Genomic DNA, 13,957 nt, shown 5'->3' with positions numbered 1-13,957 from the left:
ATTTAGGCTGTTGTTTTACCAGATAATACTAATTAACTCTCCCTTAGATGAAAGTTTGGTCATTTAACCCCAACTCACAAAGTTAAAAAGTATTTTCTCATTGTGTAATTGAATTGGGGATATGTGGAGTAAATGAAGCCAAAAGAAAACTCTACACTGTAGTTGATAAAATTAATAGAAAGCAACATTACTTTATTAATGTAGCTTCTACAACTTTCAGAGATTATGCTATCATCAATTTGAATTGGTTAAAAAAAAAAACTAAACAGTTAAAAGGCAAGATTTTGTCCTATAGGTCACCCTATGTGTTGAAAATAGCCTAAGACGACACTGATTGAATCTTTTAGAAAATACTTTTCAAAATATATTCACATAAAACAGGATCTCTTTTAGATTCTAAGCTATTTTTATTAATAAAAGGGAGGCTTTGGTCTACATAAAAATTCATCACATATCAGATGCAGAGTAGTAAACATTCCATAGAAAAACACAGATAAAAGAAAACTCACCAGTGAAAGAGAACTTATTTTCTGCATTTGTTTTTTGATTGATTATTCATTCTTATTGAATTTTCTTTGAACAAATGCTTTTAAAACTCATTCCAGTTTCATCATTTCATATTTGACATACCAAAATGTCGTTGTCAGAAATAATACATTTGTGTTTAAATTTATTCTGCAAAACAAGTTGATACTCTTCACTTGGACGTTAAAAATAATACCTATGCCCGTTGTGGGAAGACGGATTTTTCTGAGTGTAAACAAAAGAAAATGTTGCTGCCTTAATGTTTTATTGATTTTTATGAGTTTATCAGAAGTTACTTCTATATCTAGTATATGACCATTTTATAAGCTGTCTAATAATTTAATTTATACCACAGGAATGACTTTGCATAGTTCTGGAAATTCTTCATCCCAAGTACCCTTAAAAGAAAATGGTAGGTTTATAAAATATTTTTCCCCTCATTTCCATCATATCTTTTCTCTTGCACCTTATGAGATAGTCTTAGACCTAATAATGAAGAGTCTTCATTGCCAGTCAAACTGTGCCAAGGATTTTAGGCCTCACATTGGAGTCAAAGGAGAGTTGTACTTTTCAACATCATGGTGATATGATGGGACCTGTAATTTAGGCTAATGTTGATGAACTAGGGAGATGACAAATGAGAGATAAGGACACTAGTTGGGAAGCTAAGATAGTAGTACAAGTGGGAGGTAATTTTGATTAAAAAAGAGTTTTAACTGAGGTAGTTATTTTAAAGGGATACTTGAGCTGAATCTTGAAAGAAAAGAATTTATTCAGGCACAATGGTGCAGATAAGCATTCCAGACCCAGGGCATAGTGTGGTCGGAGACATGGAGACATGTGGGAAGAGATTCAGTGACCTGTAGGAGTCTCAGTATGGAGGCATGTGGGGGCCATGGTGAAGCTCGAGAACTTTATAAACAGGGACTAGCTTTGTGTCTTATCCTAAATATTATGGGAAGAGTTTGAAGACTTTTAAATGTTGAGGTTTGTAGTTTAGGAGTCTAATTGTAGGAAGAAACTTTTTGTAGTGACTTGAAAGTCAGTAGATTCAAAATTTTTAGAATTTAGGTTACAAAATACTTTCATGTACATACATTATCTTATTTGATCTTTCTAACAACTTTCATATGTAGAAAGAACGTTTTATTACTACGTATATACTACTTTCCTCCAAAAATGTTTGTGTCTTATCCTCAAACTCTTAAAAGTTGAAATAATCAGAAGCCGGATAAAAAAGAAGCAAATATGTTAATCAAAAGTGTAAATATAGTTAAACTTGATAAGTCTTTAAGTTTAATTCTAATTTTCCTGGAGCCAAGGCAAAAATGAAGGCATGAGGAGGTGAACCACATGAAACTGCTGTTTCTGTAGGTCCAAACTGTCAAACACCAGAGTGCTATTTGATATAATTCTCATTCTCTAGTAGAAATACGCCTACCAACTCTTCAAGAGAGGAAAATGTTTCTTGGAAGTAAAATTGTGTTGAAAAGTGAAAATACATAAAATATCTTAAATACTCATAGCAAATGAAGGATTTTTTCATCTCTTTTTTTTTTTTTAATGTATCCTCAAAAAATCTGAGAGCACATCATTAAAGAAAACGTTAGTAAACTTATTTGTACTACTTGGGCCTGGGTTACTAAGACCCTGGTGTATAGCTTTATGATGATCAGATGTCTTATATGGACTGTTTAGAATATCTCTGTACCTAAAATAGCTCAGTTATTAACATGTTCATCATGGTGGTAATTATTGACTAATAGTTACAGAGTGTTTACTGTGTGCCAGACACCATTCTAAACACTTTTTGTTTATCTCCCTTTTAAGCCCCACAACAATCCCATGAGGTGGGTGCTAATGTTATTTCCTTTTCTCATAGGAGAAACTAAAGCATAGAGAGCTTGAGTTGTGCAGAAGGTGATGGGGCTGGCAAGTGCTAGACCCATGGTTTGTGTGCAGGAAATCTGTTTCCAGAGCCCACACTCTCATCCGCTCTTTAGACTGTTTCCTAGCATAATAATGCCTAATTATTCATAGATATTATTTCTCCCAGCTAAACTTTTGAAAGAAGCTGGATAATAACCACTTCAAGGATGAGAACTTGAAGTGTATTTTAACCTAGATTTTGAGGGAAAAGCATATGGATTTACATTGGGTACCAAAGGAGCAGCCTATGCAGGGTAATGTCTCCGTTTAAACCTTTAAAAACCTCATCTTCCCACCTGTCCCCTACAGAGAAAGAGCCAGTCCACCTTCCTATGGAGGTGCGCCCACTTGGCTTGCAGACAAGTCTAGGTTTTTTTCAAAATTCTCTTTAAATCTGCCCAAGTAGCCCTGAATTAGTGCTCTGTTGAGAATTGAGTGTTCATATAATAGAGCATGGCTAACATGTTTTTCTAAATAAGCTAACTGAGGATCAAAAAGTTAAATTACTTGCCCATAAGTCAGATATAGGATGACTTAGTCTAATTTCAGTGTTCTTCCTTGCTGGTCAAGATTATTAGAAGAAAATCAGAAATGAGCATCAGTTAATATTGAATTATTCATCACTTAATACAAGGACCAATGAATAAAATTCAATCTTAACCTTTTACGACTTTGAGAGACCGTTAAAGAATGTGAAGCTTGAAAGAAAAAAGAAAAAAGGCATCAATCTTCTAATCTTAGGAAACAGATATGGAAAGGATTCCAATCTTTTCATTAATAGTGATTTCCAAGAAAAGGCTGCTTAACTTTCAAAATACCCACTTCTTGTAATAGTCCTTCCTAAGAGAATAAAAATCAGAAAATATATAGAACCTATGCAAGAACTTTGTAAAATTGATTTTCAGTGTTTCTTGTTTTGCTATAATTCAGGATTACACAATTGAAAAATAACTTTTAGCTAGACTTGTCATCTTTTTTCCTGTCCAAACCACAAGAATGGGGTCAAACACGAGACTCTTAACCAAAACAAACAAAAAATTCATGTAAAATAGGCTGTTCTGATGCAGAGTAACTTGGTACAGACACTGAAATAAGCTGTTTTCCCAATATTAAAACTCATTATTGTGTTTATGAGCAATCTTAATTCCAATTAATAAAATGTACAAACAGAAGTAAAAGTTTAAAACACACTTTGTTTAGTCAGGTATCAATGACCAATGTCATTTTAAATGCTAGTTTTTTCCATCTAAGGTTTAATTAGAATACATACAAGGTTGAAAATTATAATAAAAGAGTCCAAACTGCTCACAAACAGATAAGGGAATTAACCAGCAGCAAAAAATAGAGTCAACTGAATTGAGAACTGAAAGGAACTTAAAAGTTTATCCAAACCAAGCTTTTTCATTCCATGGATGAGTTAAATGAGTCTCAGAGATGTTATGTGGCCCCAATTCACTCAGCTAATTAGTGCTGGCACAGAAATAAAAACACCGAAGTTTCCATCATGATCCCCCTTACCAACCATCGGAGCAGTTACTATATTAGGTAGTATAACAATGAAAAATACCTCTCTTTATTTTTATGCCAATATGGTGCTACTGACCCATCCTTGTCTGGATTTGAAGTGATTCATTTCCTTAGAGTGAGTGATGGATTCATCCAGAGTCTCCTCTACCTATTGTCCACTTTCTCTTAGGATCAGTGGCACGGAGCTGCCTTATAGTTGACAAGGGTCTATATCTTTTACCAAGAAAATTAGTTTTTCTTGCAGAAAAGTGTTGACTCATACTTACATTGATGATATGGCTTTGACCTTATCAGAAATATGCTCTTACTAGGAAATTCAATTAGTTTACTCACAGAAATATCTATTATTGTTGTCTACAGTTATTCTAGTTGGGGACTATGTATGTCCACATGAACCTTATTAGAGATGAGAAAGGCAACATTGGAACAACGGTTTCTAATGCAGAGAGGGTATACATTTAACTTCTAAATTATACATTTATCAATTGTTGTTAAAATATTTCCCAGGTAAACATTGTTGGGAATGACACCAGCATGTATTAGTTAAAGAAGTGAACATTTCAAGTTGAGGTTGTTTTTCACTTCAAACTATTTGCAGAATTTGCTGTAGTCATAGAGTATATTAGTGGGAAAAGAAAATTTCTTCTAAGGATTTCAAAATATATACTCTGAATATTAATGCTTGTTTTGGTATAGTAATTCAAATAACTCAGAAATATCTTGGTGCTTGAAATATCTAGCTGCCTCACTTTCAGAGATTCGTAAATTCTATATAATCGTCATTGAATTCTATAAATATCTTTATGTTTACTTTGGTTGCCATGTACTATATACCCTTAGGTACTTCCTCCTCCCCCTTTTGTTTTAAACCAATGGAGAAGTATTTTGACCATCTGCATGAATAGAATACAAAGGTAAAGAGAAACTCATGGTACATAGGACTATCTAGTAACACATAGCTGCACACCAACATCTATCCTTCCTTCTTTTGTCCTCACATTAATAAGTCACTTTATATGGGGGGAAGAGAGAGAGAAAAATCCATCTTTTTATAAACAGTGAATTAGCTAAGCTTCCCTCTCCAAAAGAATATTCAACTCTGCCCTACTCAATCTTGTACTCCAGCCAAACTGATCTATAACATTTCCCCAGAACCCTTTTCTGCCTTCTTTCCATCTCAGCTTTTGCTAATGCCTTTCTTATTGCTGTATAACCATCTCCTTAATCCACCTATTAAAATCCTACCCCGTTTCCTTGAAGTCTTCTTTATTTCTGGCAGGAAGAGCCTCTCCACTCTTATAGATCTGACTCATGTCTTCGTAATGCAGCTATTTCATTGACAGTCTTAATAACATTCTATTTACCAGTCAGGCTAGATCTTTGCTCTTCTTGCCTGATTCAGCTCACATTTACTGTGCTAGCAGCTGTCATATACATTCTGTCATTTTATTTTCCTGAATTGCCTAGTGAAGGACTTTGACAGGAAAGTTGTTCAGTAAATATTTGAAAGATGAAAGAATAACTGAGTGAATGAATGAATGCTCAAATCTCACTGGTGAATCCTTGACTATAGAGAGCTTAATCTATTGCTTCAAGTTAATGAACACAAAAATATTGCACATTTATTTGTGTGTGTGGATATATTCCAGTAATGTTTACCTTCGAAATACACACACACACACATACATACACACATATACACATATACTTTTTAGCCAAATAATTAATCAATCTTGTTAGTGCATGTGTTGGAAATGAAAATAAAGAAAATGGCATTTTTATTCTTTGACTCAATACCTTGAACTTCCAGCAGATATTCCTTAGGAACACTGAGAATATTGATCAATTTTATAGTTGAGAACAGAAACACTGTATAGAGCAAATGGACTTTGTCTTTGTAATGGTGACAGAAGTTTACGTTTAATACCTAAGGTGACCTCACTCCTTTGTTTTATTTTATGGGTTTTGTTCTGTTGTATTTTGTATTTGGTTCTAGCTGAAAATTAGAGCTAATTGTCTGTTAGAGAATAAAAGTATCTTGGATACTTAGATGATAATATTAAGCTAGGCATTAACTAATTCATGGATTTTATGCTTATATATATGTCTCTCTAATATATAAGGCTCTTCACACCATTGTCCAGTGATTTTTTTTTTGAATCTCATTAATTAATTAGAAATACTGAATTACTACTACCCTTATTGATTATAACTAAGTTTTGGTCAAAACAGCAGAATAGGGTCACGTATGCTACGGGGAGCTGGCAAATTGGCATTAATACTTAGTGTTTAAGGGACAAGGTTAATTCACTCTGAAAAACAAGTCATTTTTGTTACTATTTCCTGAAATTAAAGGAGTTTATTTCTAGAATATAAAGTATCACATTTGCATCATTTAAACCTTAATATAGGTTGTATATTACTGTTATATAACATTTTAGTAGAATTTTAAATCATTGAGTAGTCATATGTTGGCAGATAATCTGTAATTTTCAAAAAGCTTCAATATGCTTGAGAACCATGTAGAGATGAATTTGAAGGCTTAGTTAAAATATCTTTCTGAGTGTATTGAACTCATTTACCACCACTGCCACCACCTCACACATCGATGAGTCTGAACCATCACATTGTAATTGACGTTAAGAAGTGGATTGACTTGCTAGAGCTGCCATAACAAGGTCCTGCAGATTGGGTCTCTCAAACAACAGAAACTTATTTTCTCACAGTTCTTAAGGCTTGGAGTCTGAGATCAAAGTATTGGCAGCATTGATTTCTTCTAAGACCTCTCTCCTTGGCACCTGTAGACACGTGTGCACGTGTTTGTATCCAAATTCCCTCTTCTTCTGAGGATACCAGTCCTATTGGATGAGGGCCCACCCTAATCCAAGACCTCATTTTAACTTAATTGTCTCTTTATAATGCTGTCTCCAGATATTCTTAAGTTCTGAGGTACTTTGAGTTAGAGCTCCACCATATACATTTGGGTTGGAGGAAAAGGGGCACAGTTCAGCCCATAACAAGAAGAGTATGTGTGTGTTCAAATGCTCGGATTGCTAAGTAAATAGTGTAATTTTATTAACGTGACAATTAAGTGACATATTAATTGATTTAACTTAGGAGATATTTGTGAATGATCAGCCTACTTTAAAAAAAAAAGTAAGTGCAAATAAGAAAAAGTAAATTCTAGTTCTAATGCTAACGTTCACTCAATTTATCTAACCAGCATTTATCAAGTACTGACCTAAGGCATCTTGCTGGGCAGTGATACTAGCTGTAATGTTGAGCAAGTCACAGATTGCTATTCCTCATCTGCAAAACAGTGATTAAAAATCTCTTTACCTACCTCGTGAGGTTGTTCCACAAATGAAATAAGAAATAAATGAAAGTCCTTTGAGAATGTAAATGTGCTAGCCAAGTCATTATTAATGGGATTTAAAAAAAATAAATCCAGTTTCTTCTTGTTGCTATTGTACTCCAGAACTCACCATAAATATTTTACTCATTATAAATAAAAATGTCAACCACTTATTAGTGGGCAATTCTTAACATATTGAGCATTGTCAAATTCAGGACATCAACTGCCATATAATAGACGTGGAGTCAGAAAACCTAAGTTTAAGCTTCAGGCCTTGCCTGTATTGACTGAGTAAACCTGGTCAAACCATTTAACTGCTTGAGATTTATTTCCTCATTTGTAACTGAAATATGCTTATTTCATAGGGAATCATTTATGAGGAATTAATGTGATAACATATAGTCATTTTGTAAACTTAAATCACTATCAAAATATAGGATGGTGGTATTATTTAAAATATAATTTTAAAGTGACTGGGTAATCTGTTAATGAGCTTTAACATTTAAATTGGAAGAAGTAGACAGTCTTAATGCCTGAGCATGTTATGTTTATTTTATCTTAAAATTATATATTTCCCATAGATGTGTTACACAAAAGATGGAGCATAGTATCTTCACCAGAAAGAGAGATCACCCTGGTGAACCTGAAAAAAGATGCAAAGTATGGCTTAGGTAAGTCACTGTGAGATTCTTAAAGGTCTGTGAGAATTGAAAGAGAAAAAAATCTTTAGTATGGCATTGGCATGGAGGCACCAGCCTCCTCCTTCTCACAATACTGCCTGCCTACCCACAGTCCCTTACCCTACCCGCCCAGTCAGGAAATGACAAGATGAAATGCCTACAAGCAATATTTCCACCAAATTTAACATTCCCATCTCACGTGTGTTACGTGTAAATCATATTTGATATGAGAGTAGCCACACTTCTGTGTGTCAAGCAGGCTAATCATTAGTCATTGAAAGCACCAATATCATGAAGATCTTTTTAAAATGTGCTGTTTCACAGGATTTCAAATTATTGGTGGGGAGAAGATGGGAAGACTGGATCTAGGTGTATTTATTAGTTCAATTACCCCTGGAGGACCAGCTGACTTGGATGGATGCTTAAAGCCAGGTACTTTCATTTAGGTAATATCCTGAGTACTTACTGACAGTTATAAACTTGCACAGATAGCAAAAGTGGAACTTGGGCAGAGCAAAAATAATGGGGGTGGGGAGGATGAGGTTTCTAAGATGTAGCATAAATTTCTCTTTGTTGTTGAAAATACTGGATTGTCTCTTTTTATAGGAGATCGTTTGATATCTGTGAATAGTGTAAGTCTAGAGGGGGTGAGCCACCATTCTGCAATTGAAATTTTGCAAAATGCACCTGAAGACGTGACACTTGTTATCTCTCAGCCAAAAGAAAAGATATCCAAAGGTAATGTTGTGAGTGTCTCTTAGCTGTGTATTCTGTTCCATTTTTTACAAAAACTTCAGTACTTTGACCCAATACATTGGATTTAAGCTCCTTATTTCCTTTCTGGAAATTTGATACATGTAGTTCTGATTGTTTTAATGTTATACATCAGTGTAACTTTTCATTCATCACTTCCAAGATTTTCTGTCTCATTCCTCTTTAGTAATGTAGGCATAAAAATGGATTCGTTATGTAAAATCAGTGTCACTTAAGTGAATTCTGAGTATTTCGTGTATTCCATCACCTCTTAGGCCAAATCAGAAATAAAATTCTTTATCATTGTCTAGTTAATGTAATTATATAATAGTTGTCTATGAAGTTCTTTCCTGAACCAGATTATGAAAAGGGAAAGAATAATATACCAGAAATTTCAAAACAAGACCATATCGTTTTGTCTTGTAATCCCTCCCGTTAGCATGTTGTGGGGAAAAGGCACTTGGTGAAGATAGATGACTTGAGTTTGAGCCATACTTGAGCCACTTAGTAGCTGGATGACTTAAGTCCTCTTGAGCCGTGGTGGTTTTTCTTTGTTTAAAGAGGAGACAGTGACCTCGGCCCTGCCTTGTCTGTCTTGCACAGAGTTGTTATGAGGATCAAGTGTTGGGGCCGTGTTTGTGAAAGAAGCACGTGAGGCACATGCAGTGTAGTGCAGTGGGCAGGGCTCCAGAGTCCAGGGTCATTCTGTCTCCACTGATTAACACTGTAGACCTGAATAAATCACTTGCTAAGCCTCACTGTGCTCATATAAATGGTGGATATAAAAGTGCTTGTCTTGTAGATTGTGAAAGTTAAATGACATAATACACGAAAGAATTAGCACATTCCCTGCTGCATATTAAGCACTTAAATGTGAGTGTTAGCTGTCATTATTAACAGTATTTTTCAAAAACATGTAATTGGATACATATAAGTTATTTTCATCCCAAAGATATGGGAAATATGTAAAAGAATTAGTAAACTATTGCCTGAAAACCAAGTTTAGAGAGTAGATTTTACACATAACTTTAGACAATTATGATAAAATAGAAACAACATAAACATTTTGTACAATATATTGTGACATAAAAATGTCTTAACTCCACTCATAGGTGGAAATTAGTATATTGAGAAGGAGATCTGATCGGTGGTTACCAGGGAAAAGGGGGGGTGGGGGGAGGGTACGGAGGGGGAAGTGGTGTACCCACAACATGACTAACAAAAATGTACAACTGAAATTTCACAAGGTTGTAATCTATCATAACATTAATAAAAAAAAAATAAATAAAAATAAAAATGTCTTAAATTTTACACAGATGAATCATAGGAAATGTAAAAATTTCTTATATTTTATACAGATGAGTCATTTTGACTTTGGTTTCTTCTTGTATTCACTAAATATTATATATATGTCGTGTGTATATATATATGTAAGATATATACATATATAAATAGTATTTTCAGCACTTGTTTACAGTGAACAAACACAACAGATAGAAAGCACCACCACTGCCCAAAAGAGCCTTATAGTCTATTTGTAGTCTAGTCGTCTTAAGCAAAGGAAGACAGCTGCAGTTGCAAATGTAGTAGTGTATTTCTGAGTTTCAAGCAGCCAAGACCAAAATGAAAAAACAAAAACAAGAAGTAGAACATTGGGTTCCATTCTCACCATGATTTTGGCAAAAGAAGCATAGAATTCAGAAGAAACTCGTTTTCCCCCTGAATAAAGCTCTAGGGTACTCCTATCTTAATTTTGTTTTCAATAGATGCTTTATAGAAAATTTAGACAGTTCTTCAACAGATTTTTATTGAGTGCCTGTGATGCACAAGACACAGAACCTCTGCCCTCGTGGAACTTATATCAAAGGAGACAAGTAACTAAACAACTAATTAAGCAACTAACTAAACACGTAAATGTTTAATTATAACTATGATTTAAGTGTTAGGAAGAAACCCAAGGTGCCAAGAAAGCATTTAGCAGAGGAACTTTACCTAGTATGGGGATCAAGAAAGCGTGTCTTTGCAGCAGACTTTCATGTGGTTATTTTATTTTTTACTGTCCATTCTCAATAAAAGTTAAAAGCAAATGTTACAGTATAGTTCTGTGAAGTTGTTTCTTCAGAAAGCTAGATTAATCTTATCATGGTGTGCAGCTGTACTGCAGTGTAACTTGAAAAGAGAGAAAACTTCAAGAACCCAGAACACTACCAGTATGTACCTCAGGGTATCCCTCGCAATTATCAATCGCCAAAGAGCAAAGTTTCTGTTTTTCTTTTTGTTTGCTACTTTTTTTTTAGAGCTATAAAATGTGTACTAGTTGCTTAAAATGAATTCAGTTTATGCAGAAACCTATGAAGTAAAAACTAAAAGTCCCCTTACTGCTTTTCCTAAGAAAACTCTGTGGTGTATATGTAGCCTGATGTATAGTAGAGATAATTTAAAAAAATAATCCATGTGTGTGTCCATACACATACATATACAAGCTTGTTTCTTTTTCTTTTTTCTTTTTTTTTTTTTTTTTTTTTACTAAAAATACATTTATTTTTTTATTTCCTTGCCACTGACTTTGAGCTTTGTTTGCTCTTCTTTTTCTAGTGCTTTTTGGTGTAGTGTTCGTTTGTTGATTTGACATCCTTGCTTTTTTGAGGTGGGCCTATATTGCTATATACTTTTCTCTTAGTACTGCATTTCCTGCATCCCATAGATTTCGGTATGTTGTGTTTCCATTTTGATTTGTCTTCATGTATTTTTTTATTTCTTCATTGATCTAATAGTTTTTCAGTTACAATTTTTTTTATACTCTGTGTCAATCTATAATATGCTTAGAATATTCTGGACATCCATGAAGATACACCTTTTCAATGTGGTATCATATTTCATATTATGAGTGTGTCGAAATTTATTTAGTTTTTTTTCTATTGTGCATCCAGGTTAGCGATAATTCTCTTACAAATGTTGCTCTAACAAATACACTTGTTTACACATTATTGAAAATGTACATATTTCTAGAGGTTAGATATCTAGAAGTAGATTAAGGACAATGCACATATGAATTTTTGGCAAGTGCTACCAATTTTCACAAATTTTATCGGTTTACAATCAGTCAAGTACGTAGGACAGTGCTCTTCTCCTCACACCATCAGGCGTGTGAGAAATTATCAGTCATTCTCATTTTTGTCAGCCGAGTAGGTAGAACACTGCATTAAGCTGCATATCACTGGATGACAGTGAGAATATCTTTTTATATATTTATTAGTTATTTATGTTTTACTCTGAATTTCCAGTCTACATATCATACCCTTGTCCTTGCAGTATCATACCTTGTTACCTTGCAGTAACAGTGGTTTATAACACTGTATAAATTTCAGGTGTACGTCATTGTATAGCTCGATTTCTGTATAGGTTACAACATGTTCACCACCCAAAGATGAATTACAGTCCATCACCGCACACATGTGCCTAATCACCCCTCTCACCCTCCTCCCCGCCCCCCCCCCCCCGTAATCACCAATCCAGGCTCTGTTTCTATCTGTTTGTCATTGTTCTTATCTTCTATTTATGAGTAAGATCATTCAATATTTGACTTTGTCCCTCTGACTTATTTCACTTAGCCTAATGCCCTCAAGGTCCATGCATGTTGTCACAAATGGACAGATTTCATCATTTCTTATGGCTGAGTAGTATTCCATCGTGTATATATACCACATCTTCTTTACCCATTCGTCCCCTGGTGGGCACCTAGATTCCTTCCAAGTCTTCGCTAGTGTGAATATTGCTACAATAAACATAGGAGTGCATGTATCTTTATGCATTCCTGTTTTCATGTTCTTTGGATAAATACCCAGTAGTGGGATAGCTGGGTCATATGGTATTTCTATTTTTAATTATTTGAGAAATCTCCATACTGTTTCCCATAGTGGCTGCATCAGTTTGCATTCCCACCAGCAGTGTATGAGGGTTCCCTTTTCCCACGTCCCCTCCAACATTTGTTATTTTTTGTCTTTCTAAATATAACCATTCTACCAGGTGCAAGGGGATATCTCATTGTAGCTTTGACTTGCATTTCCCTAATGATTAGTGATGTTGAACATCTTTTCATGTGCTTATTGGCCGTCTTTATGTCTCATTGGAAAAATGTCTGTTCATATCCTCTGCCCATTTTTTGATCAGGTTGTTTGGTTTTTGTTGTTGTTGAGTTGTATGAGTTCTTTACATATTTTGGATATTAATCCCTTGTCACATGTATGATTTGCAAATATTTTCTCCCAGTTGGTGGGTTGTCTTTTCATTTTGTTCCTGGTTTTCTTTGCCTTGCAAAAGCTTTTTAGTCTGATGGAGTCCCATTTGTTTATTTTTTCTTTTTTTCCCCTTCCCCAAGTAGACATGGTATTCAAAAAGCTCCTTCTTGGACCAGTGTCAAAGAGTGTACTGCCTATATTTTGTTCTAGGAGTTTTATTGTTTCACATATTACCTTCAAGTTTTTAATCCATTTTGAGTTAGCTTTTGTGTATGTTGAAATATAATGATCTGCTTTCATTCTTTTGTATGTGGCTGTCCAGTTTTCCCAACAGCATTTATTGAAGAGACTTTCCTTTATCCATTGTACATTCTTGGCTTCTTTGTTGAAGATTTCTGGGCTTTCAATTCTATTCCATTGGTCTGTGTGTCTGTTTTTCTACCAGTACCACGCTGTTTTGATTATTATAGCTTTGTAGTGTATTTTGAAGTCAGGGATTGTGATGCCCCCAGCTTTGTTCTTTTTTCTCAGGATTGCTTTGGCTATTTGGGATCTTTTGTTGCTCCATATGAATTTTAGGATTCTTTGTTCTGTTTCTGTGAAGAATGTATTGGGATTCTGATTGGGGTCGCACTCAATCTGTAGATTGCTTTAGGTAATATAGACATTTTAACTATATTCTTCCAATCCATGTGCATGGAATATCTTTCCATTTCTTTATGTCATCATCAGTTTCTTTCAATAATGTCTTATAGTTTTCATTGTATAGGTCTTTCACCTCCTTGGTTGAATTCACTCCTAGATATTTTATTCTTTTTGTTGCAATTGCAAATTGGATTGTATTCTTATTTTTAAAGATTGGCACCTGAGCTAACAACTGTTACCGATCTTTTTTTTTTTTCTGTTTTTTCTCCCCAAATCCCCCCAGTTCATAGTTGTATATTTTTTAG

The 13,957-nt window shown here is 34.5% G+C and overlaps 1 protein-coding gene across 5 annotated transcripts in view; it reads left to right on the top strand.

Annotated features, from left to right (window-relative positions):
- The window catches only part of PTPN13 (protein tyrosine phosphatase non-receptor type 13), a 204,103-nt gene that overhangs the window by 142,556 nt on the left and 47,590 nt on the right, over window positions 1-13,957 (top strand). For 4 of the 5 annotated variants that reach the window (XM_070505408.1, XM_070505407.1, XM_070505405.1 and 1 more), the window contains 3 exons: window positions 7,918-8,007; window positions 8,341-8,448; window positions 8,623-8,754. In XM_070505408.1, coding sequence (XP_070361509.1) covers window positions 7,918-8,007; window positions 8,341-8,448; window positions 8,623-8,754 — 330 coding nt within the window. Of the gene's footprint in view, window positions 1-880; window positions 938-7,917; window positions 8,008-8,340; window positions 8,449-8,622; window positions 8,755-13,957 lie in introns of all 5 variants that reach the window. The other variant, XM_044766276.2, reaches the window with a different exon arrangement.

This window comes from Equus asinus, chromosome 3 (assembly GCF_041296235.1).
Source record: "Equus asinus isolate D_3611 breed Donkey chromosome 3, EquAss-T2T_v2, whole genome shotgun sequence".
NCBI classification, from domain to species: Eukaryota; Metazoa; Chordata; class Mammalia; order Perissodactyla; family Equidae; genus Equus; species Equus asinus.
This window is presented reverse-complemented; position numbering and strand designations above follow the sequence as displayed.